A 25,815-nucleotide genomic window follows, 5' to 3' on the forward strand; every position below is an offset into this window, starting at 1 on the left:
CCAGGCAGTCAGAGTCAGAGAGACTTTATTTATCCCCAAGGGGCAATTAAGTCTGTTCCTAGTCTCCTCTCTGTGTCTTTTCATGTTGTAGTCTGTCTAGTCTCCGTGTATTGCTATGCTTTTGTCTCCCCGGTCAGTCATATGTGCATGTTTGTTTAGCTCCGGTATCTGTGTCAAGTTCACGTGTTTCAGTCTTGGACTCAGTTTGTGGGTGTGGTTCCATCCTCTTTTATTTTGATAGTATCCTGTCTCATTTGTGTCATATTCAGTTTTGCTTCCCCTGTCTTGTTAGTCGGATACCAATCAGCTGTGTTTCCAATCACCCTAATTACCTGGTGTGTATGCTGTCTGAATCTCCATTTGTTGCCCTGTGGAGTTGAAGGTTGGATTTTCTTGTTTTGTACTTTGTTTTAGTTTAATAAAACCACCTGTTGTTTAACCCTGGTGTTTTCAAGTCCTGTATTTGGGTCCTACTCCTGCCTGCTACACAGCCTCCTTGGTAGTAGTGCTCTTTCTCAGCATGAAGTCATACTACTGCTCACTGATCTTCACCTGTCTTCATAACCTAGCTCAATACAATACAATCACATGCTGCTCCATTCCTCAGGTATCCTCTCAGTCCATTATCTGGTCTAACTCACTCTTCATTCTCCTAGGTGCCTCACAGTTAACTTGCTCCATACTAAACTTACCCCTTCACTTTCTGATTCAATAACTTTCCTCCGTTTGTCTTCTGTGCTCTTATTTTTTTCATTCATCAGTTCTTCAAAGTAGTCCTTCACACTTAGTCTCCACCTTAACATACAGCTCACTATAATGCATTTCCTTTGCCACTGCCACCTCTTTTCCTGTACACCTTGCCTCCCAGTGCTTTTGTGTACTTCATCTGACCATCTCACATTTTCTTTGAATACATTCCTGAACTTCTTCATTGCACTACCAGGTCTCCTTGTCCAGGTTCCTCTGTCAGTGGATACATCAAACACCATCCTAGTAGTTTCCTTAAGCCCTACAGCTGTACTTTCCCAGTCTTCTGGCAACTCTTCCCTGACACCACATTGTAGTCTCTTATCACTTCCAGATTGTACCTTCTGCATTCGATGTAGTGTGCGTGTTTACAGCTACCTCCATCTTGTATGTCACTGCTTGTCACTCCCTCTTTTTAAAGTATGTGTTGACCACAGTCATTTTCATCATTTTCACAAAATCCACTGCCATCTGCATTTCTCTCCTTAACACCATATCTACACAACACTTTCTCATCACCTCTCTTCCCTTCATATACAGTGGGGCAAAAAAGTATTTAGTCAGCCACCGATTGTGCAAGTTCCCCCACTTAAAATGATGACAGAGGTCAGTAATTTGCACCAGAGGTACACTTCAACTGTGAGAGACAGAATGTGAAAAAAAAATCCATGAATTCACATGGTAGGATTTGTAAAGAATTTATTCGTAAATCAGGGTGGAAAATAAGTATTTGGTCAATAACAAAAATACAACTCAATACTTTGTAACATAACCTTTGTTGGCAATAACAGAAGTCAAACGTTTACTATAGGTCTTTACCAGGTTTGCACACACAGTAGCTGGTATTTTGGCCCATTCCTCCATGCAGATCTTCTCAAGAGCAGTGATGTTTTGGGGCTGTCGCCGAGCAACACGGACTTTCAACTCCCGCCACAGATTTTCTATGGGGTTGAGGTCTGGAGACTGGCTAGGCCACTCCAGGACTTTCAAATGCTTCTTACGGAGCCACTCCTTTGTTGCCCGGGCGGTGTGTTTTGGATCATTGTCATGTTGGAAGACCCAGCCTCGTTTCATCTTCAAAGTTCTCACTGATGGAAGGAGGTTTTGGCTCAAAATCTCACGATACTTGGCCCCATTCATTCTGTCCTTAACACGGATCAGTCGTCCTGTCCCCTTGGCAGAAAAACAGCCCCATAGCATGATGTTTCCACCCCCATGCTTCACAGTAGGTATGGTGTTCTTGGGATGCAACTCAGTATTCTTCTTCCTCCAAACACGACGAGTTGAGTTTATACCAAAAAGTTCTACTTTGGTTTCATCTGACCACATGACATTCTCCCAATCCTCTGCTGTATCATCCATGTGCTCTCTGGCAAACTTCAGACGGGCCTGGACATGCACTGGCTTCAGCAGCGGAACACGTCTGGCACTGCGGGATTTGATTCCCTGCCGTTGTAGTGTGTTACTGATGGTGACCTTTGTTACTTTGGTCCCAGCTCTCTGCAGGTCATTCACCAGGTCCCCCCGTGTGGTTCTGGGATCTTTGCTCACCGTTCTCATGATCATTTTGACCCCACGGGATGAGATCTTGCGTGGAGCCCCAGATCGAGGGACATACAAGGGAGGTCTTGTATGTCTTCCATTTTCTGATGATTGCTCCCACAGTTGATTTTTTCACACCAAGCTGCTTGCCTATTGTAGATTCACTCTTCCCAGTCTGGTGCAGGTCTACAATTCTTTTCCTGGTGTCCTTCGAAAGCTCTTTGGTCTTGGCCATGGCGGAGTTTGGAGTCTGACTGGTTGAGGCTGTGGACAGGTGTCTTTTATACAGATGATGAGGTCAAACAGGTGCCATTCATACAGGTAACGAGTGGGGGACAGAAAAGCTTCTTACAGAAGACGTTACAGGTCTGTGAGAGCCAGGGATTTTCCTTGTTTGAGGTGACCAAATACTTATTTTCCACCCTGATTTACGAATAAATTCTTTACAAATCCTACCATGTGAATTCATGGATTTTTTTTTTCACATTCTGTCTCTCACAGTTGAAGTGTACCTCTGGTGCAAATTACTGACCTCTGTCATCATTTTAAGTGGGGGAACTTGCACAATCGGTGGCTGACTAAATACTTTTTTGCCCCACTGTACATGTCCTTTGTTGTCTGCTCTAATCACTACTCTCTCCCCCGGGAAGACTCTCCCACTTCATCCAACTTACCAAGTGTTACACTATAAGCTGGATTCATATATTCACACATACAGTAGACTGGAGGATCTAGGGGTTTAAACAGTCTTTAGTAAACCACCCCAATACCTGCTATGAACTTTACATACAAAGTAGAATGTCTTACTAACTTCTTTTCTAACTGCTTAACTGCTTTTTTCCTGCATATTGTAGATCTATATAGCACCCTCTATCTCCATTTTTCCCTCTAGGATATGGTAACATTGCTCCAAGCACAGAGGGAGGGAAGATTTTCTGCATTCTGTATGCAATATTTGGGATCCCGCTGTTTGGATTCCTCCTCGCAGGTGTTGGGGACCAGCTAGGTACCATATTTGTCAAAAGCATTGCCAAAGTCGAGAAAATGTTTCGGGTGAGTCACAGTGGTCCTGTTGTGTTATGTATCTTATTGCCTTTTAAAATGAAATGGCCGTCAGTAAGATATTTTTCATGTGGGGTCCTTGGTTTAACATAAAAAACTGAAATATATATATATATATAAATATATATATATGAAAATGAAACACGCTGGGTAGAATTTGTTCAAATGCTAGTTATTTATGTTCAGTTTAAATACACAGCGGCCGTGTATTTTTATTTAAGGGTTGTAATTCTCCAGAGATGCATGTACCCAAAAGCAGACGTGTGGAGTCAGTCACAGGTAAATTTAAAGTGAGCTGTTTACTATCAGATTAGTAGTTGAATCCAAAAAGGTAACGTTAAGTCAAACACTGAAAACCAGGAACTAATAATAATCTACACTGCAGAATACAGGCTAAGAAGGGATGAGAACAGGTACAAAGCCGGGAGCAGGAACACAGTGAAAATAAGGATAAACAACAGCTGATCAGACAAAGATAAAAGGGAAGACTGCAACTATAAATACACAAAAGGGTGGTTAAGGCAGAGTGGTGACACCTGGGAACACAGCTTAAACTCATGAAGGAAAACAATACTAGTGAATTAAAACTGAACACATAAATAAAATAAATAAAACAGGAAATAACCAAACAACGGGAAATCCTTGATGGAGACTTGACATAAAAGCGTGGATCACTAAGGGAAAATATAATATACAAAACTAGGGAACAGGAACAGAATTGATACAGTAAGAGAAAAATATAGATTGATATAATCCAAAGAAAACCAAGAATCGCAGGTTTACATAAAGAAAACTAGACCAAAAAGCCCAAAAAACTCAATTAAAATAACTGGGTAACAGACTAAGACCCTAACACATAAATGTCTAAAGCAAAAAAGTTGAAACCTTGTTGTTTTATGCAATAATGTGTTGGTTTGGCGGTTTATAAAATCATTCCAACTTATTCTTATTAAGATACTTTAATTTATTCCTTGTAGAATAGATTCACAAAAACGGGCAGACTCAAATGCAGGATATATCTGTCCATGAAACAATTTGGTTTTTGACAAAGTTCAAAGATGGACAGAAATATGTTGAGAGGTAAGTTAAGTAAGTTTCCTGAGACGCAGTCATTGGAGGACTTGAATGGGAGATGGCTGGCTGGCAGAAGTGAAGAATATAAGCCACACAAATGCACGGGAAGACTATGAGTATTCACGGACTATGCACAGGAAACCAAAAGGTGAACGAGGAATCTCGATGAGCAGGGGTGATGCTGCCACAAAAGTAGCATCACCCCTGCTCATCGAGATTGTTTTTTCCCACGCTAAGGTGATCGTCCGAGAAGCATTTTAATCTAAGGTGGGAAGAGATGAGGAACAAAATCCTCTGTCAGATCACAATCACACTTAGAGCCCTGCTGAAAATGAGACTGGTTTAATAACTTATACTCCTGATAGAATGTGTATGTCTCTCTTTCTCCCTCTCCTCTCCTGCTTTTACCTCTCAGAATAAACAAAACCAAATCAGTCAGACTAAAATCCGTGTGGCATCCACGCTGCTCTTTATCCTGGCTGGCTGCATCTTGTTTGTCACCATCCCAGCTGTGATTTTCAAGCACATTGAGGGCTGGACAGCTCTGGAGTCAACCTATTTTGTCGTCATTACTCTGACAACAGTTGGAATAGGTGACTATGTGGCAGGTAAATCCTTGTCATTCACACTCTGTTATTCACACAGAACACCACACCCAACAATTAGGTTGTTTTGGATAAATCTAAAGCAGGTAATCCACTAACAATATCCCCTAATCAAGCACAGACAAGATCTTACAACTTGTGAATGAGAAACAAGATTTGTTTCTATATGAAAATCCAATTTTCATCTTTAATTTTCTTGTAGGGTGTTCCTCTTGGATTTTAAAAGTGAGTCTATCATCCAACAAGGGTCCTGAGTATTTTTAACACTCAGCAGAGTTTAACATAAGTGTATCTGTCATCAGAGAATTTTGAAATATTTCAAAAGCACTCTAGGCCAGATCAACTTTAGAACCAGTGGAATAAAAAAATAATTAAAAATAAATATATAGTGTCATCTACAAATGTACATTGTGCTTTTGGGTAGCATAGTATTTTTTATATTCAGAGTGTATAAATGCACTTGACATGTGTCTGTGAAGGTTCTCAGTCATCGTAGTCAAAGGAGCTTGCAAAGAAAAGCGTCTGGACTTCTTTGAGTTGCTTGAAGACGTTTCACCTCTCATCCGAGAAGCTTCTTCAGAACTGAAGAAGCTTCTCGGATGAGAGCTCCTTTGACTACGATGACCTGGATGACTGAGAACCTTCACAGACAGAAAGAGCTATGGTGAGGATGCTCTTCATGGACTACGGCTCAGTGTTCAATACTATAATACAAGACATCCTCACCACCAAACTGGACCACTTCCACATCCACCATGCCACCTGCACCTGGATCAAAGATTTCCTCAGCTACTGCCAGAGCCATACTGTGCTTGGCCTGCCAGTACCTGTCAGCTGCCTCCTGGAAATGCACAGGCTAACCAAGCCTTTGTTCATAGGACTCACGCTTTAGCTTGACAGCTCCTTTCAACTCCACTGTCCACCATCTGGTTCCTCCCTCCAGGAATGCTGTTGAAGCACTCCTGGAGACTGGAATTGAAGATCACGTGGACCAAAGCCTCTGCCAGATGCTCTCAGTACACCTTCACTTGGTGTACTTGGTGGTGATCAAGCAATAGCTCAGCTCCTCTCTTCACCTAGTTTTCCAAATACTTTGGGAAGCCTGAAGTACTGTAATGAGTAACCGAGTCACTGCTTTGGTGTTTTTATATGTAGATTGCTTTACAACCACAATTTTCAGTAACAGTATGTAAATTGTCTTCTGCACATTGGTAATTCAACATATTTTATAACTGTCAGATAGCATTGTCTTTATTCTGTGCAAAGATTAAAATCAGCCCTGGACTGAAATCTCAATTCTCCATTAAGGACAGGTTTACCTGTAATGGATGAAGGCCTCGGTCCTGTTGTGACGTTTCCTAATAAAGAAAAAAACACCTGCTCCTATAACAAATACTTATGCCAGTTATGTTTTGTCTGTGCTTGTGTTGGTTGTGTTCACCATTAAAAATCATTGATGTAATTTGTGACTACAGAACAAAACAGATAAAACAAAATACATGAATCCCCCCCTTTCAATCCCTGACAGGTTCGGGAGAGGACACCTGCAGGCAGTTACAAGTTGTTGTTTTTTTTTCCTGATCAGGTGGAGACCGGAGAATTGAGTACCGGGAGTGGTACAGACCGCTAGTGTGGTTCTGGATCTTGGGTGGCCTGGCTTATTTTGCTGCAGTGTTGAACATGATCAGTGACTGGCTGAGGGTGCTGTCCAAAAAGACAAAAGAAGAGGTACGTTTTCACATCAAACCTCTAATCTGGGTGCCACCAAGTTGCCATAATTTTACTATACAGCTGTTTATTCTGTCATATACATGAATTTGTATTTAGTCAGATTTTGCCTGCCAAAGTTATTCATCCTTACAGTTCAATCTATGTCTGACTGGTGACTGGTTTTGAATCTAATTTGTCTCATGTTCCAAGTACTCAGAGAAGTATGTTTCTGATTACCATGTGATAGGAAAACAGACATTCTGTTTTCAGGGGCTCTGCAGGTGGGGTGCACACAATAAGGTAAAGGGAACCTAGTGCAGTATATTTACTAAACCTTATATCTGACAATATTCTTTTCCTGAGGTTGGAGAGATCAAAGCTCATGCAGCTGAGTGGAAAGCAAATGTTCGAGCAGAGTTCAGAGAGACACGCCGGCGCATGAGCATAGAAGTCCACGACAAGTTACAGCGAGCTGCAACCATCCGAAGCATGGAGAGACGGCAGCTAGGCCTGGACCAGCGTGCTGTGTCCCTGGACATGCTTTCCCCAGAACGGCGTGCCATCTTCAACAGTCTGGATGCCAACAACTATAAGACTTCTTCCCAGGAAAGTATCGACACTAAGCTAAACAACCTTCGACTGCGAGAGGCCGAGCAGTGTGACCGACGCTCCAGCTCCCAAACCATGTCTGAGGACAACATTTTTAATCGCCTTGGCTCCGTCACCAAGCTAGCCAAGCGTAACAGGAATAGAGACCTAAAGAAAAACATCCCAGATGAAACTCGCCGGCCTCATAGTGAAGCGTACGGTTACAGCACACCTGTTTTTGACTGCAGCATACCTACGACAGATGAAGGAAGAAGAAAAGACGAAGGAGAGGATGAAAACGAAGACAAGGAATGCAACACCAGTTTGTCGGATTTTCCACTGTTTGTGGAAGCTTGCAAGCCGCAAAATGGGCTTATACAGGAGCACACCAAAGAGAACGAGGATGACAAAACCCATGATACAGATCTCCATATTAAGATAGACTCTGCATGATCCTACAGATGGGTTTTTAAATACCACCATTAGTGCCTCTCCCTTATTCCTGTGTGTGCTTGAGCAAGGACAGAACCTTTCCTTTTTGATATATACAGTAATGGTCACATATTCAATGGGCTCTATGGATCTGAGGCATAGATGTTACTTTCTATAAATCAAGACCTGGAAGGGTTTCTGTCATTGTTCTTTGACAAATGATTGTTAAGTTATAGTAAAGGTTGTCAGCTATGTCCATTGTTTTTCTCAATTGTACTGTACTCAGCTATAATCTATAAAGATACACACGTATCCCATGGAGAGATTTCAATTGTCCAAGTGGGAAAGGGAGTGTTCACTAAGTATTTTCTGTTTTGTCTTAGTATACAGTACATGTCATATACAACTACAAGTTGTTAGTCAGCACTGTTTCTTCTGTACACTGCACTTTCACTTGAATTTGAAATGAAATATAAACAAACATATAAAGTTTTGGCATGGGCGGAGCTACGAGAAACTGTTCTGACCATCTACATGGGGCCCAGCTTTTAGAAATGATCCAGAAACATTTAGACATGGCAGCAATTACCAATGTGTCCAACCATGCAGATGATGTGGTTTGTAAAGAACCAGCGAAATTGTAAAAAATCAGCCGATGCAGATCTCTCTCCAGATTCAAAAGTGTTAGCATTAAAAAATTAGACTTAAAAACAGAACTGGCACTGTTAGATGTGTGATGAAAGTATCAGGTTTGGATGTCAGTGACAGAATTGGAGGTGTCTTAAATGAGGTCTTATGTGTACACACAGACGTACAACTTGGTGTTGTGACTTCATCTGTGTCTCAAGAATAATAAATATGAAAACGGAAAAAAAAAATGCTGTGTGGAACATTAAAACATAAAGGTCTGACTTTCTTATGATTTGTTAGTTGTCATGTTGCCTACTAAAAAATTGATTCTTAAAATGTGCATTGACATGTGACTAAAAACATGCCACATGTTGTCTGTGCATGATCCCCAACCTTAGCCATTGTCTCTGTACAATGTCTGACCTCTTTTAACACCATCTCAGGGCCTGATATTGTCTCCTAAGTATTGAATGAGGGGTCAGTAACTATACCTGTTGTCAATGGAAAATAATGAAAATAGAATGGAAGGAGAGCCATAATGAAAGAGGAATGTCTATTGCATATTCTCCATGAAACATGGTTTGAGACGATGGGTTTGAGAGTATAAAAGGGACTGCTGTTACTGTCAGTGTGCATTGTGCCCTTGTTATTGTACCTTAAACGAACATATTTAGGAGGTGTAGATTGTCTGTGGCAGTGACATTACATATCTTGATTTGACTTGGGTTTACCCCCTCGCCTGCAATCTAGAAAATTCAAATGGATGGACGTCAGTGGAACACGGATCCACCAGGACTGACACACCTGATAGGCTGTGACACCTGTCAAACGAATAAACGTGGTCCAAAACATACAATTCTAGCCTTAATACCTTTTTGATGGATTTTAACAGGAGGAAGGATTTTAGCTCTGGAGAATCAATCTTGATGTGAAAAACATGGGATTGGACAGTTTGGGACATTATCAATGAAATTCTATGCAGTTGGAGATTTTTGTGCAGCCAGCATCTGATGGCCATTGCCAGTACTCCACCTTAATGAACTTGTGCATCGGCTGCAGCTTCAGCCATCGTATTGGCTGTTTGAGCAGATAATATTCCCCCAAAATAAAATAGTCTCGTACTTACTGTGTACCTTTTAAGGGGGAAAAAGAAAACGTGCTTAAATCATACTGTGATATTATGATGCTCATACTGTTTTAAACACCGCTCCTAGCCTCATGTTAATGTAGTCACTATCTGTGTATGCACTCTGTCTTATCTTACTGTTCACATTATTAAGTGAAGCTCTAGGCTAGTGTCAATGCAAGAAGAACGTGTTTTAAAATGCTTCCAAGTGATACAAAAATGCAAAGCTTACAAAGAAAACGAAGACATGGAACAAGAAGGCATGCTGTATTACACATTATAATGTATATGATGTTGACTGTATACGACCACTTGCTTCAAAGGATGCCGTTTTTAACTGCCTGTGTTAATAAGATGCACAAGCTATGTACTTAGACACTGCTCACAGTATCTCCTGTGCAACCATTACATTAAAGGTAGTGATTGCCTTTTGGAATTAAAGATCACTAAATGAGTGCTATTTATGATTTTGCAAATGTCAAGATTCAATTTGTCCTTGTTTTAGTTTGAGTTATTGTTTCCTGTGTCTGTTTCTGAAAAAAAAAAGAGTCAGGAAGTGAATCACACAGACTTTATTAAGTCTGTGTGTTTAGTTGTGTGTGTGATTAGTTGTGTGTGTGTGTGTGTGTGTGTGTGTGTGTGTGTGTGTGTGTGTGTGTGTGTGTGTGTGAGTGAGAGAGAGAGATGTGAGAGCTGCTACGCAATACTACCAAAAGTATTCTTTCACCTATCCAAATCATATCACGGCCACAGGTGTATAAAATCAAGCACCTAGGCTTGGTAGGCATGTAAAATCACAGAGCGGGGTTAGTGGATGCTGATCTGCATAGTGCCACGGAATCATACCTTCAAACTAGAGCTAGGCATCTTGTCTAGTGTAGTCCGGGAATCATGTTTCCAGGGTTTAAAATTTTGGGGTAAACAAAAGCACTGCAGGTGGTGTGTCCAGAGGGTATAGGCTATATAAAAGAAAAAGGATAAAAACAAGATTCTTACATCACCTTTTATTTTAACTATTTCTCTTTAATCATCCACAGATCTGGTCAGGTTTGCTTTGACAACATGTGCACCCCTTTGTCCTCTCAGACCTGCTACAAAGGTTTGAGGTTTAGGCACTTGGCTTGCACCATCTCTCTTGCTTTGACAGGCAGCATTCTTAGGAAGCCAGGTCTGAGTGACATTTTCCCGCCTCATGTGACTCAGGTCAGTCTGCACTGAAACGGTAACTCTGGTCTGAAGATTGGCCTAGAGATATGAAGCATGGAAATGAAAGGTCAGTAAATAAAGTCGTGCATTGAGACACAAACAAAACAGAACCCAACTCTTAAAACCACTGTAATACAGTAAGGTCCAGTTAACTTTGTTAGTTACATCTTGCTAGTACCAGGTTAGAGTTTGCCTTTCGTAACTCCCTCAGTTCTTGTAGCATATACTCAACAAGGTGATGGAAACAATCCTTTTAGGATTTTGGTCCAATAGCATCACATAGCTGCTGCACGTTCATTGGCTTCCACATTAATGATGAAAATCCCGTTCAAAATCCTATCCTATATAATCCACTATAAAAGTTCTTAAAAGTACTCTGTTGGACTGCGATGGTGACTGTGAAGCCCATTTCAGAACTACAATGACAACTCTTTGTCATGTTCATAAAATCCTTTTGAGATGATTTAAGCTTTGTAACAGGATGTGTTAAGCCATCTGGAGGTGGGTACACTGTGGCTATAAAGGGATGGGAAAGGTCAACAATACTACCCAGGCATTTAAAAAATGCTTGGTTGCTACTAATGGACTTCAAAGCATAGATAATGTCCCTCATGCCATTATACCACCACCAGGAGCAACCTGGGCTGCTGATCCAAGGCAAGATGGATCAGGGTTTCCAGAACCACAATCTTTACTGTCAGTGTGCTTTCGAACAACGAAAATTGTATGCAAACCCGTTCAGTACAAGTAAAAAAAGGGCACTTTTAAGAAAAAGAAGTATATATGTGCAATAAATTTTAAACAAAGAAAAAAATATATAGCATGTACAAGACTGTATATCAGAATGAACAAGTGAGAATACACACAGTGATTCAGTCCTTAGAATATTGCACGGTTCCTTGGAAATATTGCACAGCTAAAAAGAAAAAAGAAAATATTGCACAGTTGAAGGTTGTGTTTTTGCATTGATTTATCTCCCTGCATTTATTAATGCAACAGCCCTGGTGTATGTGCTGTTTCTCAGTCTGTTTGTTTGTCCTTAAATGTCCTGTTCATGGTGTTTGCACCACATTTTTACACTACATTCAAATGTTGTGGCAAAAATCTAGACTCATCAGACCAGGCTATTTTCTATCGTGTCTGTTTTATTCTATTTTATCCTGTAATTTTTTTGAGCACATACATACTGCACCAGATTCAAAGTGTGATGTGTTCAAAGAGACCTTTCTGCATTCATTAGATGTAATAAGTGGTTATTGGAGTTCCTGTCCAGCCCAAAGATATTAGGCCATTCTCCTCTGACAACTAATATCAACAAAGTATTTTCTCCCAGAGAACTGCAGCTCACTGGATATAGGCTCAGAACACAGACAGCACAATGTTCATTTAGAGAAGGGTTGTTAATGACAAAAGCTGTACAGGTAAAGATGAACCTGAGGCTGCTGTGGGACGCCTTGTTCCAAGAAATTAACATATTCATATTCATTCTTAATAAAAGCAGCAAAGTTACACATCAACACACAGACATACACACAAAGACTTTAAGCACTTAAAATACTTACCATAAACTTACTGCATTTATAGTAAGTATAAATGTACAGTAAACTAATATCTGCTATGTGTATGAGCATTTCTGCAAAGAAAAAAGTCCTCACTAGATAAGGAACCTCATTTCATGTTTTTAGGCTGCTTGACCTAATGACATGAAACAGTTATTAGGCCTAATTTTCATGTCATTGGGGTGCTATGAGGTCTATGAAGGTCTATCATAAAGTACACAGGAAAATTATATAAGAAAAAAACAATCCAACACTATAGCACATAATTGAAAAGATACACTTATGAAGGAAAATGTAACTTCTGATAAAACCACATGAAATTGTAAAACATGGAGACAGAAAGAAAGAGCATCAGGACACATCAAACAAAAAGCTACTATAACTGTGAGGGTCGGATGGCCACCCTGCATATGTGTGTTTGTTTTCGTTCATTTTTCAGAGAGACGTGTTTGTCATTCATTTAAAATGTACAATGTAAACTGTTCTGTTTTTGAATGATTCATGAATGTGAAAAGACTTATCAGCAGTAGCAGAATATCAAAAGGCAGAGAACATATGAGCACTGTTTCCAATAGTAGTGTTGGAACAGTTGAGAGGCCACCCTGCCTGAAGCTGTCCAGTGGATTGCACAGATTTGCCACTTCCAGAAAGGTTCAGCCCATTTACTCCCTTTTTATGGGCCAGAAAGAAGGTAGTCAGAATTGACCGTGGCTGACAGAGAATTTCAGGGTCTCCTGAGGGTCTTCGTCACCATCGGGTAGGCTCCTGGGGTTCTCCATCTCCATTGTCTGCCTCCAATGCATTTCACAAACGTGAGACTAATCTAACCTGTAGACTCACTGAGTGGGATAAACAATGCCGAGTCTAGGCCGTGATCCGCTGCTTACTTTATGGCATTTTCCACCCTGAGTTGTGGCTTTCTTATGGAAAGTGAGTAAACGGGCTGAACCTGTCTGGAAGTGACAAATCTGTGCAATCCACTGGACAGCTCCAGGCAGGGTGGCCTCTCAACTGTTCCAATACTACTATTGGAAACAGTGCTCATATGTTCTGTGCCTTTTGATATTCTGCTACTGCTAATAAGTCTTTTCACATTCATGAATCATTCAAAAACAGAACAGTTTACATTGTACATTTTAAATGAATGACAAACACGTCTCTCTGAAAAAGGTTACAAGCAACCCAAGTTTAATATATTACCTAACGCTGTTTGTAGAAAATGTCATACTTTTAAGTAATAACACCGTTAAGTATTACTATAGGTTTCAACACTTAGCATACATCAGACTACAAAGTGAGAAAATTAAATGAACGTGTCTCACCAATTTGAGAGCTTTTCGTCTAAGCTCCCACTCATTCCACTCATATGACTTGACAATGTTTTTCTCCACAGGGTGAATTTCAGTCTGAGTGCCACACTCACATTTTATACCTGGCTTCACCGGTAAACCCTTTCTTGGCTGGATCTGCCAAACCAAAAGTCGAAATCAGTAACTACCAACAGATTGTCCAAACATAAGAAAGTTTTCAAAGCTCCTGTGAATTTCATTAAATGTTTTTGAAGTGTGTGTTGTGGCTATTAGAAAGTTACCCGTGAGAGTCGGCTCACATCAGAGCATGGACTAAGACAGGAAAACTGTTGGTGGAGTTTGAGGAGCTGAATGAGTTCAGGGGAGTATTTGGCTTTTTCTGCAACCTCTGCAACAAAGCTGTCTGGACTAAGGGCAAACTTCATGGCAGCTTCTTTGGAGGTAAAAACATAGAGCTTCTCCTTGTGTTTCAGGACTCCGATGTTTGGATTACCTGCAAGAGATAAATATTAATATAATATTGGTCTACAGCCTCCCTTTGATCTACTCTATGTTCATTTAATTTGAAGTTAATGAAACAATCTTCCCCCTGATGCACCCATCAGAGAAGGAGAGTGAATGTTGGACAAGGTGCTTAAGTATAGAAAAAAGTGCTTCTATGAAGTCTTATGTGATGAACTGCTTTGAGTGCCCAGTTAACTAACAGATTAATGTGTCTAATTACACAGGTGAGAAGTTCCACTAAGATAAACACTCATATTAGCCTTATCATCAAAGGCTTGTATTGGCTAACAGTCCTAATACTTGGATCAAGGTGGAGCCACGCTCGTCCGAGATAAGAGGGAATGATGCTGCATCAAAATAAGCTAATTCACGTGTTCCAATCACTTTCATGGCCACATGTGCATAAAATCCAGTACCTAAGCATGCAGACTGGTTCTACAAACATTGAAAGAATGGGTTGCTCTCAGGAGCTCAGTGAAATCAAGTGATAGGGTAGTACTGTGAAATAGTTCTGTAGGAGAGACCTGAAGCTTTGGCACTGTACTTAAAACTATTGGTAATCCCCACCATTTATGCTTTCCAATAACATCATAGTGGCAACAATCACAGCCATGCCTGCTTACTTGATGGACAGCTTTACTCAAGTTGTCTGCTGCTAATCTTAGTATATCACCTTTATGATTCATTTTAATACTCTGGTTCAAAAAATTCAGGGCTGTGAAAGAGACAGTCCAGCTGCAAAAACAGGTACATGTCCTGTAAATCAGTGTCAACCTAATACTGCAGTATTCATTTATTTATTTAGTTAGTCATAGGTGGAAAAACATGATGTGCTGACACGTAGGAGAGAATTAACACGTTGTTAGCATTCAGCCTGGTCTTAATGAGTGACGCCAAACGGCGCTCCCACAGACTACTAGGAATGATCAACAACTGATATTATTTCTATACTGATTCTGTGCAATCCAAGCAGTATGATCATATGACCCCTCAACCAAAATGTAGGGAATAAATCATGCAAAATTTATGGGGGATTGCAGGAACTGATGAATAAATAAATAAATACTTGAATAACACGATTTGTAAAATATATTACGTAGATTGTAGGGATTGCATTCGTTTAAAATACAGCAAATTCAACAAATCTGTGGAAAATAGCTGCAGTACATTTAAGGCCAAAAGCAAGTTTTACAGACAGGTAAGAGAGTCCAGACTATCATTAGTATTACACGTGTTAGATGACCATTCAAACAGCTCTCCAACCACCCACAGAAGGCAAATGACTTCCAAACCCCACCCCAAATATCACTACCTTTGTCCAGCTGAACCTGGTTCAATAAACCCAAATCTGATTCATTCTAGTTACAAACTTGAACAAGCATTATGCCAAGACATACTGTTATCAAACCTATATTTAGTAGGCAGACTATTAAGACACATCACTGTATATATATATATATATATATATGTTATAGCATCAACTCTGTCAGCATGACTGAACACCAAGTCAGCAGCTTCGTCCTCTTTTCACTCACCAGTTTGGAATAATCGTGACTTCACAATCAACAATAAAACGTTATACTTGGAAAATCAAAGGCATTACACATTCTTAACTAGAGCTTCTATAAGATGTCTCAGACACAGTTGACTGCATTCCATTTTTGAATTTTATAATATAACATTTTAATTACAATACTAGCCTAAATTCTGGATGGATGGATGGATGGATGGATGGATGGATGGATGGATGGGATCAGGAAGGCAGTATAATTATAGCTATGAAGAGGCTTTGGTCACCACCTTTGTGGCCATTCAGAGAACAACTTCATAATTCCCTGCAACTTCATGAGTGTTTTTAAAGAAAGCTGACGCCTTTACTCACACACCTAAATTTGTTTTACCTAAGCAAAAAACCATCACACTGGAATTGTACCTGGAAGTAGAAGGCCATCTCTGGTTACAAGTGTGTAGCCACAGAATCCATTATACTGTAGGGGCATTTCCTCAAAATTGACTGTTGTTTCAGGAAAAAGCCATTCCTGTGTCTTCAGGGAAGCTGGATCAACGCAGTTATCTGGAAGACAAAATAAATCACAGCCACATTTAAGACTGGCAAAAGCGTAGATCTTCATTTCTCTTTTTTGTAACTCTTGTGGAAAATGCAGTTTTGTTTCTGTGGGTGACCAAAGCCATACCTGAAGACTCAAGCATTCTCTGCTCGTCTGTCTTCACCTCTGAGTCCTCCAACAGAGTTTCTAGATACGCTTCAGAGAAAATCCTGGCCTGGGAGGCAGAGAAGGGCTGGAGTCTGAGCATGATTTTACTGAGCATGTTCAGGAACTCACCCTCATCCCGAAGTTCAAACCATAACTTTGACAGCGTCTTGAATAATGGCTGAAAAAGAATGAGAAATGACAAAATAAAGTCTCTAGGTACAGACAAATATAAGAATCAAGGAGAAAAAAAACACTTCCATCTATTCCTTCAGATGAAATATAACAAGACATTAACTTTAACAACTTGAGAACACTTCAAAACAATCAAAGCAACTTACAAAAACTGTTGCAGCTGGTACTGCTGTTTTTGACTGCACAGTTTCTTTTAGCAGCTTCATCTGTGATGAGACGTCACTCAGCAGGATTTCAACATGCTTAGCACATGAATTTGCATCAGCCTGGTGGTACAGGAAAATTAATATTTCGCTAAATATTTTAATATAAAAGAAAATCACCTTAAATAAGATGAAAATAGCCTAAAATGCCCAGTGGTACATATGAAATAATAGCAATGGGCCTACACAAAACATTGTGCATGCTTTTTTGTTTCGTTTTGTGCTTTTTTTATTGTCCAAACTTTTAACAGTGAGTATCTCAAGGAAAAAATACTCAATAATCAAAATGAGACTGAGGTTGAAATAACAGTATTCAATTATTTCAGCCTGATCATCACTTTTGTGACCACATGGTTGGTAAAACAGCTGGTTAAAAAGCTCGACCCAGGATGCAACATCCAGGTAGAAAATATTTTTCAGTTTTATTATTTGACAATATTATTAAGCTGCAAGTTAAGGTTGTTAGTTTAGTTATTGTTAAAGTATTATGCAGTTATTTTATAAGTGTACTTAAAATGTACAGGTTTCTTCATGTTGTGTTGTTACCACTACTCTATAATTATACAGGCATCTTGGTTTAATTGATACACACTTCACATCAGTCTGTGATAGTCGCCCACTGGAAAAATTTATTTACCTTCTTAAATTCAGAATTATACAATCAGTTTTTGCTTTTAGCTATGTACGCACTGGATGCTTTTTGTAGTGATTTCACTACGAGAGATCATACAAATGACATTCGGTGGCTTCAGCCGTCTATGGGTGAACCTCTCCAGTCAGGAAGTGGGCGTGACCCAAGATAAACTTCGCTCAACTTTCAGGCCAGTCACCCAGTGGTCAGCTTCATGATGATCATGTGGTGAGCAAATAGCTTTCAGTGTGTACACAGCATAATACACTGTCTTAATATACTGTAGTAGACATGTTTCAATTAATTACTGCACCCATTTTTTTTCCTAGCTCAAGACTTTTGCAAAACACTAAAAGTTGGTACTATTGTTATTATTAAATGACTGATATCACTGTTATAACAGGTGTAGTCTCCATGTAAATACCATGTTTTTAACATTTTGTTTAAAGTTACTGCCACCTTACCAGTAACATCTTTAGGAAAACTTCATGCTGTCTGGCATTGTACAAAGCCTGTTTGAGGAGAATAACGGGCATGTCAGAATGTCCCAGCTGAACATCAGAGCTTGTTAGCTTCTCCAGCACAGCAGTGTACTTGAACACCAAAGTCTGTGTCACACACAGCTCATTTGCTATGCTTTTACTGGTGACTGGAAGAGCCTCTTGAAGAACTGCAGGCACTGCAAGGAGAACACAAAAAGGTATAAATATCACTGTTGTGAACTGAATTTATCACAAGACAGAATTTTGTCACAAGGCAGTGGTTTAGTGTCATTTGCAGACTTTCTATTTGGCGTTAAATATTTTTGTGAAATTTGTGATTTATTTTATTTTTTGTTTATTTTTTTGTGATTTAGATCTGTGTGTTTTGTGAATCTATATACATTCTGCTGGACTTTATCATGCCCCGAATTAAGATTGAGTAGGCTGAAGAAAGACTGGAAGAGAAAATCCAGCGGGGGAACTAGAAAGCAAGAATAGGAGGAGGAGAACTGGAGAGAAGAGAGGGCCCGAGTCAGGGCGTGATAGTCCTGTGACAGCACAGGACACAGAACACAAAGCTGACATGTGGGAGATGCTGGAGCTGGAACTGGCTGCCATCGCCACTACCCGGACACTGGAAAGAGGCCTGACAGAGTGGAGTTGGGTGTAAGTTTCTCTAGTTCATTTTGAGTTTATTCTTTCTATGTTTCTGAATTTTCTTGTGTTCCCAGTTTAGTCTCTCGTCTGCTGGATCCTTCTTGTGCCTTTTGTGTCTCCTGTGAGAATCTGTCTTGTTGTCTGTGTTTACGTTTCTGTGCATATAGCTCCCTCGCCCTCTGTGTGTCCAGTCGTTGTGTTTTGTCTCCTTTTTCTGTACACGTGTTCCTCTCATTGTGTTTTATTCTTTGTCTCCCCTGTCTGTCATGTGCATCCACGTGTGTTCTACCCAGCCCGTCTTGTCTCATATGCGCATTTCATGTTTTAGGTTCTTAGTGTTTAGTTTCCCCAGTTTAACTGTCTAGCTAGTTTAGTCCTATCTCCGCTCGTCTCGTTTGTGTTTTCGTGCAATCTATGAATAAAACGGCTCGGTTTTTGTGAAGTCCCAGTTTCACGCCTGTTGATTCTCTCCTTTTGGGTCCACCTCATCATCACTTCACACATTCTGCAGCCACATACCATGAAGCCATTTCACTGGAGTGCAGAGGGATATCACTTTGTATTAGTTCTGGTGGATTATGCAACAGGATAACCTGAAGCAATGCTGCTGTGCACCACTTTACCAAAGAGTGTCGTGTAGACACAGTTTCAGGTCATCTCCAGAGTCGGCATATGGAAAGAGATACTGACTGACCAGGGCACTTCATTCATGTCTCGGACACTTAAGTTGTCAACCTGATTAAAGACAACTGCAAAAAAGGTCCAAGCCCAACCAAGAAAAAAAGATGTGTACGTTCTAACCCTCAGGGCAAAGCTACACACACTGGGGAGATTGTCACAGGTTTACAGAGTGGATGTTGCTGAACTGAAACTGCGTTTTGCAGATGTGTTCTCCCCTCTGCCCAGTCGTACAACACTCACAAACCACCATTATGGAGCAAGGTCTATAGCGTTACAGGCTTGAAATGAAAACAGCTGGACTTTTTGGTTCATGAAGACATTTCATTTTTGGTGAAATGTCGGCCAATGTTGTTGGTCGGCCTACAAATGTTTTTAAAAGTATTTTAACTGCATGCGACTGCTTAGAATTTCAAATAGCAAAGAGACAGTCACTGAGCTAAATCTATAGTAGAGGTCTTCTAACAATCAATCTCAAGCTGGCAAAGTGAAAAATAAGCATTAAAACTGTACTTAGTTCATGGATGTCAACCTCCTCTTCACCCCTCTTGTTGGCTTTGTTGAAGAGTCGGATCCCAGTAACAATCATGGTGAGTTCATTGAGCTGCTGCTCCTGGTCTCTCTTTAAGGCCACTCGAAAGTTTCCCAGTTCAGCCTGAGGGAAGACGTCCTGCAGGACAGCTATGGCAAAGGAAGAAGAGAAGTCAAACGTTAGACACACTGCATGTATAATCATTATTACCACCACCAGCATCATTCAAAGCATGGCTAATTGTTACACTATATCAGTGGTTCCCAAAGTTTTTTTTTGCTGGGCCCCCCTTTGTTTTACAAGAAAAATGTTCGGGCCCCCCCACCAACTAAACACCCACCCCCCCGCACAAACACATCTTCCAACCACACACACCCATATTTTGTTTTCAAACTCCATTGCGGTTTATTTCACACCTCAAACATTTAGTAAACAATTAAGCAAATATTAAGAAAACTGAGATTTTTTTTTTAAAAAACGCAGTTTTTTGCATTTACGTGTGGACAAGGAATACATAGTTCGTCACGCAACGTCAAAGGTATGTGCCTTTTTTCACGTCACGCTGTGCACCACGTTTACATGAAATGAATTGCAGAATGGCAGATAGAGACAAAATACTGTTACTGTTAATCTGACTATCTTCAGGTTTTACATGCTTACATACACACGCAGTTACCGTCCCTCCATTTACAAAGGCAGAGGCGTCACGGTGTAATTATTTTACCTGTAGTTGTTTTTTTCCTGTGTAATAATATTCAACATTGCTATCAATACATTTCTCAAAAAATGCCTCTCTGTGCAAAATGGGTTCAAAAACATAAACAACTGTGGGATACTGTTAGTCCGTGATTTGAACCGGGGAAACAAATCATGGTAAGACAGGCCGGATATTAGCTAACATCTCCAAAATGTCAGAAATAGTTATTTATTACAAGAAGTGTTTGTGAACTAAAAATAAAGAATGTGGGATACTGTTTGTCCGTGATTTGGACAGACAAGCGCGTGCTGCCGACGCAAGGAAACTAATTCTGTCGCAGAGACCTACCTCGGCACTTGTGCAGGTGAAGCCAAAGGGAAGATTTGCTTCACCATATTTTCTACTCTTTGGCTTAGAATGAAGTTGGTTTGGAAACATATTTCGCGATGCTTCATCTCCTGCTTTGCGTTTGCGTGGGAGCCCCGTCAAAAACCTGTCCATTACGCTAGCAGTGTCCAAGCGTTCTTTTTTTTTTTTTTTTTCATACCGCGACCCCCCCCTGCAATGGCTCAGCGACCCCCCCCCCCCCCCCCCAGGGGGCGGGCCCCACACTTTGGGAACCTCTGCACTATATTATGTAAAATTGTTCATTCATTCTGTGAATAGAAGAGATTCCATTCAGAAAACTGCTGACAATTTGCTCCCTTTCAGAACCTGATCTTTCTAACTGGAAGTCTGTTGTTACATAATATGAACCGACTTGTGGTTCATCAGAAATGTTTTGAAGTTCATACTCAGCTCACAAGACATATGTTGGAGAATCACTGAGAATAGCAGAAAGTGCTGTCTGGATGATCTGGGGTTAGAATTAGTAGCGCAGCCTTTGGTGTAACGTGGCATTACATTTTCAGTATGCAGACATGACATTGTAGTTGGAACAATGAAAAGTAGTATGAGACCTGTAGCCTCTTTCATAGTGTTGGTATCTGTAGGTGAACCCATAGCAGAGCGCAGCAGGATATAAGCGGTGATTTTCTGGTAAAGGCCATCTAATTCCTTCCTTGATTTCACCCTGTTGTCAGTGATCTCTCTGCACAGTGGACTCAGCTTGGACTCTTCTGACTGGTGGATATCCTCAAGAAACTCACCTACACAAACACACAAGGTCATCAACAAAAGTCATTGTGGCAAGGTTTTGCAGTCTGAAGTCTGTATGTGACTCAAATAGAGCACTGCAATAGCACAAACATGACTAAATAAACCCACATCTGACAGCTTCAGATAATCAGCATCTAAGCTGACCAACACATGTTTTAACTAGTCTGGAAATTTAGCATTTAAGATTGGGGTTTATGACCTCTAGTGCCTCTGTTGAACAAGTTCAGCATGGCTATGCTGAACTGCAGTTTAACATACCCAGGCTTTCTATGCATTAGACAGCTCATCTAAACATAAAACCCAAGTTGGAGATAATGGGAAATACAACAGTGGTTATCAATTTATTGGTTGACACAAAAATGAACCAACTTAGCATAGCCTACTTTGATCTGTAAAGAACAAAAAATATATAATGGCAAAAAGCAACACTTTTGCTACAAATAGGACAAGACTGCAACGAGGTGATGATTTTATTGATTGCAGCACTAGGTATGCCATTTATTTGTTACAAAGCAGCTGCACATGAAGACATGGAAAGCATTACGTCCTCTCCTTGCATACGTACTGAAAACCTACTGCTGAAAAAGATTGGTCTGTAAAAGCGAAGCTGTTGTTTTACCTGTCAACCTACAGTCTCATCACTATGGTTACAAGCTCTGGGTGGGGCCTAAAAGAATGAGATTGCAGATACAAGCGACAGGAATAAGCTTTCTTCAAAGGGTGGCTGGCCTCTCCCTTAGAAACAGTAGTTAAGTCATTTGAGAGGGCCTCAGAGTAGAGTTACTACTCCTCCACAACGAAACTAGCCAGCCGAGGTGGGTCAGGTGTCTGGCTAGGATGCCTCCTCGGTGAGGTGTTCCAGGCATGTCCCACTAGGAGGAGACCATGGGTAGACCAATGATACGCTGAAAAGATTATGTCACCTGGATAAGCTTGAGAAAGTAGCTGGTGAGAGTTAGGGCTGAGCTTCTCAGCTTAGACTGCTGCCCCTGCAACCCGAACCCAGATAAGCAGATGAAACTAGATGGATGCTAATAATTGGTCATTGGCATTTGTAGATGACTAGACAGATGTTGTATAGCAAAATAAACCTAAAAAAATTGAACAATCTCTAGCAAGCTTAGCATACATTACATACATGTATTGGTGCCACATAAAATCAGAATGAGGTTATACTTACATTTCGTGGTATAATTCATGTCAAAGCACACCTGCATTTTGATAGTGTCAAGAGATGGGCTGCACTTTTCTGTGAGTTTATCCAGACACAGCTGGAAGACATGTTGCAGAGGGAGACATTTTCACTGCTTTGCAGATGACACACAACTTTATCTATCCATGAAGCCAGATAACACACACCAATTAGTTAAACTGCAGGAATGTCTTAAAGACATAAAGACCTGGATGGCCTCTAATTTTCTGCTTCTTAATTCAGATCAAACTGACGTTATTATACTCGGCCCTGAAGATCTTAGAAATATGGTATCTAACCAGATTCTTACTCTGGATGGCATTACCTTGGCCTCCAGTAACACTGTGAGGAACCGTGGAGTCATTTTTGACCAGGATATGTCCTTCAACGCACATATTAAACAAATATGTAGGATTACTTTCTTCCATTTGAACAATATCTCTAAAATTAGAAATATACTGCCTCAGAGTGATGTTGAAAAACTAGTTGATGAATTTATTACTTCCAGGCTGGACTACTGTAATTCATTATTATCAGCATGTCCTAAAACTCGCTGAAAAGCCTTCAGTTAATCCAAAATGCTGCTGCAAGAGTACTGACAGGGACTAGAAAGAGAGAGCAGATTTCTCCTGTATTGGCTTCCCTTCACTGGCTTCCTGTTAAATCCAGAATTGAATTCAAAATCCTGCTCTTCACATACAAGGTCTTAAATAATCAGGCCCCATCTTATCTTAATGACCTGATAGTACCATATCACCCCATTAGAGCACTTTGCTCTCACACTGCAGGCCTACTTGTTGTTCCTGGAGTATTTAAAAGTAGAATGGGAGGAAGAGCCTTCAGTTTTCAGGCCCCTCTTCTGTGGAACCAGCTTCCAGTTTGGATTTGGGAGACAGACACTATCTCTACTTTTAAGATTAGGCTTAAAACTTTACTTTTTGCTAAAGCATATAGTTAGGGCTGGATCAAGTGACCCTGAATCCCCACTTAGTTATGCTGCAATAGATGTAGGCTGCTGGGGGACTCCCATGATGCATGGAGTATTTCTTCTTCAGTCACCTTTCTCACTCTCTATGTGTTAATAAACCTCTCTGCATTGAATCATACTTGTTATTAATCTCTGGCTCTCTTCCACAGCATGTCTTTAATCCTGTCATCCTTCTCTCACCCCAACCGGTTGCAACAGATGGCCGCCCCTCCCTGAGCCTGGTTCTGCTGGAGGTTTCTTCCTGCTAAAGGGAATTTTTCCTTCCTGCTGTCGCCAAAGTGCTTGCTCATAGGGGGGTCATATGATTGTCGGGTTTTTCTCTGTATGTGTTATTGTAGGGGCTACCTTACAATATCAGGCATCATGAGGCGACTTCTGTTGTGATTTGATGCTGTATGAATGAAAATAAATTGAACTGAATAGATTACCATCATTGCTTGTGTTAGTCGTACACCAAAAGAAGAAGGGGTGAACTCAGATTCAGCAGTAACAAGTGTAATATATGTTAATAAAAATGGGCTTTACTGTCATTATTGAGCAAGAATAATAGTCATAAAGAGAAATCAAAGACAAGGGGGGAAAAAACAGAAACTACAGAAGTAAATGAAATAACCACAAAAAAACAGGATCTAAAAAACCAGGACTCAGAAGAGGAGAGCGCAGCTGCCACTCCCTGTTTGAAGTTGCCTCCTGTTAAATGGAAACTTCTAACTCTTGGCTTTTCTCCCATAACCTCACTAAATGGCGACGAAATGCAGTGCATCATGGGAAGACCCCTTCTACCTCCTAATTTTGTAACAGAACAGAATTTCGACTCAAACATACACAGTGATTTTCAAAACCACTAACACCAATTAGAAAAAGAAATAAAGCAGCTCACCTCTTCGAGTTTTTGAACATCATCTTTAGTAAGGGTCCTGTCAACATTAAAGCCATTTCTTGGGTCCAGCACCACAGCAGTCACCTGTGGATGTTTGAAAACACCATGAACGTGTGCAGCAGCAGCGTTAGCTTAACGACTAAGTGCTTACTTCGTTTTACCGACCATAAAAGCTGCCAGCGTCTCCGACACCGCATCTCCCCTCAGCCTACACTCGTGAACAATGTGCCCGATTACGGTTTTAAGCAGAGTTTCCGCACCAGCCTGAGACATTTCTACCGGCGGACCTACGGCGGATTGTTGATAAGCAGTTGCCATAGTAGCAGTGCAAGTTTGCTAAGATTTATTTTAGGTGTCCACTAGAGTGCGCTACAGTTAAACAATGCTCCTCATCATTTGAGTTCTGGGGAAAAATACAAACAAAAAATAAATAAAAGCATACACACCAGAGCGGAACGGAAGGGGCTTTTACCGTGACTCGTGTTTAGATGTTTTGGCTGCATTCGGGGTCTGTATCGCTTCAGGTCACGTGGAGAAGGTGACACGAGTGCAGAGAAGCGGCATAGCAAGAGGCCATGCTGGTGGTGGGGGGGCACATTTCTGTATCCATTCATATCTAATGGCATTAATGCTTCAAGATTACCAAATATATATATATATATACCAAATTATATTTGAAGAGCCTTCCAAGTTTTTAAACATCTTTCCCATCTTTAAGGACATACCCTCCAATTGAAGAACAGACTTGAGTCCATAGATGAAATCTCAAGTATCGGTGTTAAGACACAGTCTTCTGCAGTTCCCATAGAACGTGGCAAAAGGCCATGCATGTGTCTGTGTCATGTGTCTGTTCTCTTTATGCAACCAGGTCATAAGTTACATATTGTTGTAATTACACAAAATGTGTTCTAAACCCCGAACTGTTCCTGGTATACCTGAATCCTAGGACCTCCAAGCCTGTAGTTATCCTCATTATCAGTTAGAGGCCCTCCTCATCTTTTTCTTCTTCTTTGGTGCAACCCTATAAATTTGAGGTATCTATGGAAGAGAATTAGTGCCACTCGAAGAAAAAAAAAAAGTGGGCACGTTTTTTTTCCTCCTTTTCCAGAATTCTGAGATTAAAGTCAGAATTCTGAATTTAATCTCTTAATTCCATGAGAAAAGTTCTTTTAAGATTAAATTCTAAATTCAGGATATGTACTGTTTTTCAACAG

General features: G+C 40.5%; 2 protein-coding genes and 1 long non-coding RNA gene across 3 annotated transcripts in view; 2 read left to right on the plus strand and 1 right to left on the minus strand.

The window, feature by feature from the left end:
* Positions 1 to 9,967, plus strand: part of kcnk10a (potassium channel, subfamily K, member 10a) — a 30,433-nt gene extending 20,466 nt beyond the window's left edge. The window contains exons 4-7 of the mRNA XM_085133200.1: positions 3,182 to 3,342; positions 4,841 to 5,033; positions 6,616 to 6,758; positions 7,104 to 9,967. Coding sequence (XP_084989326.1) covers positions 3,182 to 3,342; positions 4,841 to 5,033; positions 6,616 to 6,758; positions 7,104 to 7,781 — 1,175 coding nt within the window. The 3' untranslated portion in view covers positions 7,782 to 9,967. The remainder of the gene's footprint in view (positions 1 to 3,181; positions 3,343 to 4,840; positions 5,034 to 6,615; positions 6,759 to 7,103) is intronic.
* The window catches only part of LOC146502667 (uncharacterized), a 264,594-nt gene that overhangs the window by 127,530 nt on the left and 111,249 nt on the right, over positions 1 to 25,815 (plus strand). The gene's annotated exons all lie outside the window — the stretch shown is intronic.
* cfap206 (cilia and flagella associated protein 206) lies at positions 10,506 to 24,948 on the minus strand. The gene is made up of 12 exons (XM_085133199.1): positions 24,767 to 24,948; positions 24,602 to 24,685; positions 22,722 to 22,812; positions 21,343 to 21,531; positions 19,668 to 19,835; positions 17,802 to 18,016; positions 16,650 to 16,769; positions 16,291 to 16,489; positions 16,029 to 16,169; positions 13,873 to 14,084; positions 13,604 to 13,747; positions 10,506 to 10,761 (listed from the first exon to the last, which is right to left on the minus strand). The coding sequence occupies exons 1-12, from the start codon at positions 24,917 to 24,919 to the stop codon at positions 10,540 to 10,542; spliced, it is 1,938 nt and encodes a 645-aa protein (XP_084989325.1). The 5' UTR covers positions 24,920 to 24,948; the 3' UTR covers positions 10,506 to 10,539.

This window comes from Neolamprologus multifasciatus, chromosome 15 (assembly GCF_963576455.1).
Source record: "Neolamprologus multifasciatus chromosome 15, fNeoMul1.2, whole genome shotgun sequence".
Classification (NCBI taxonomy): domain Eukaryota; kingdom Metazoa; phylum Chordata; class Actinopteri; order Cichliformes; family Cichlidae; genus Neolamprologus; species Neolamprologus multifasciatus.

What these genes read in the sequence shown, in the direction of transcription:
- cfap206 (XM_085133199.1), bottom strand. Translation starts at nt 24,919, where the DNA reads ATGGCAACTGCTTATCAACAATCCGCCGTAGGTCCGCCGGTAGAAATG. An exon ending in CATGAATTATACCACGAAAT is followed by an intron (nt 21,532 to 22,721) that starts GTAAGTATAACC and finishes GTGTTTGTGTAG; the next exon opens with GTGAGTTTCTTGAGGATATC. An exon ending in GGTTGACATCCATGAACTAA is followed by an intron (nt 18,017 to 19,667) that starts GTACAGTTTTAA and finishes TTCTCCTTGCAG; the next exon opens with TGCCTGCAGTTCTTCAAGAG.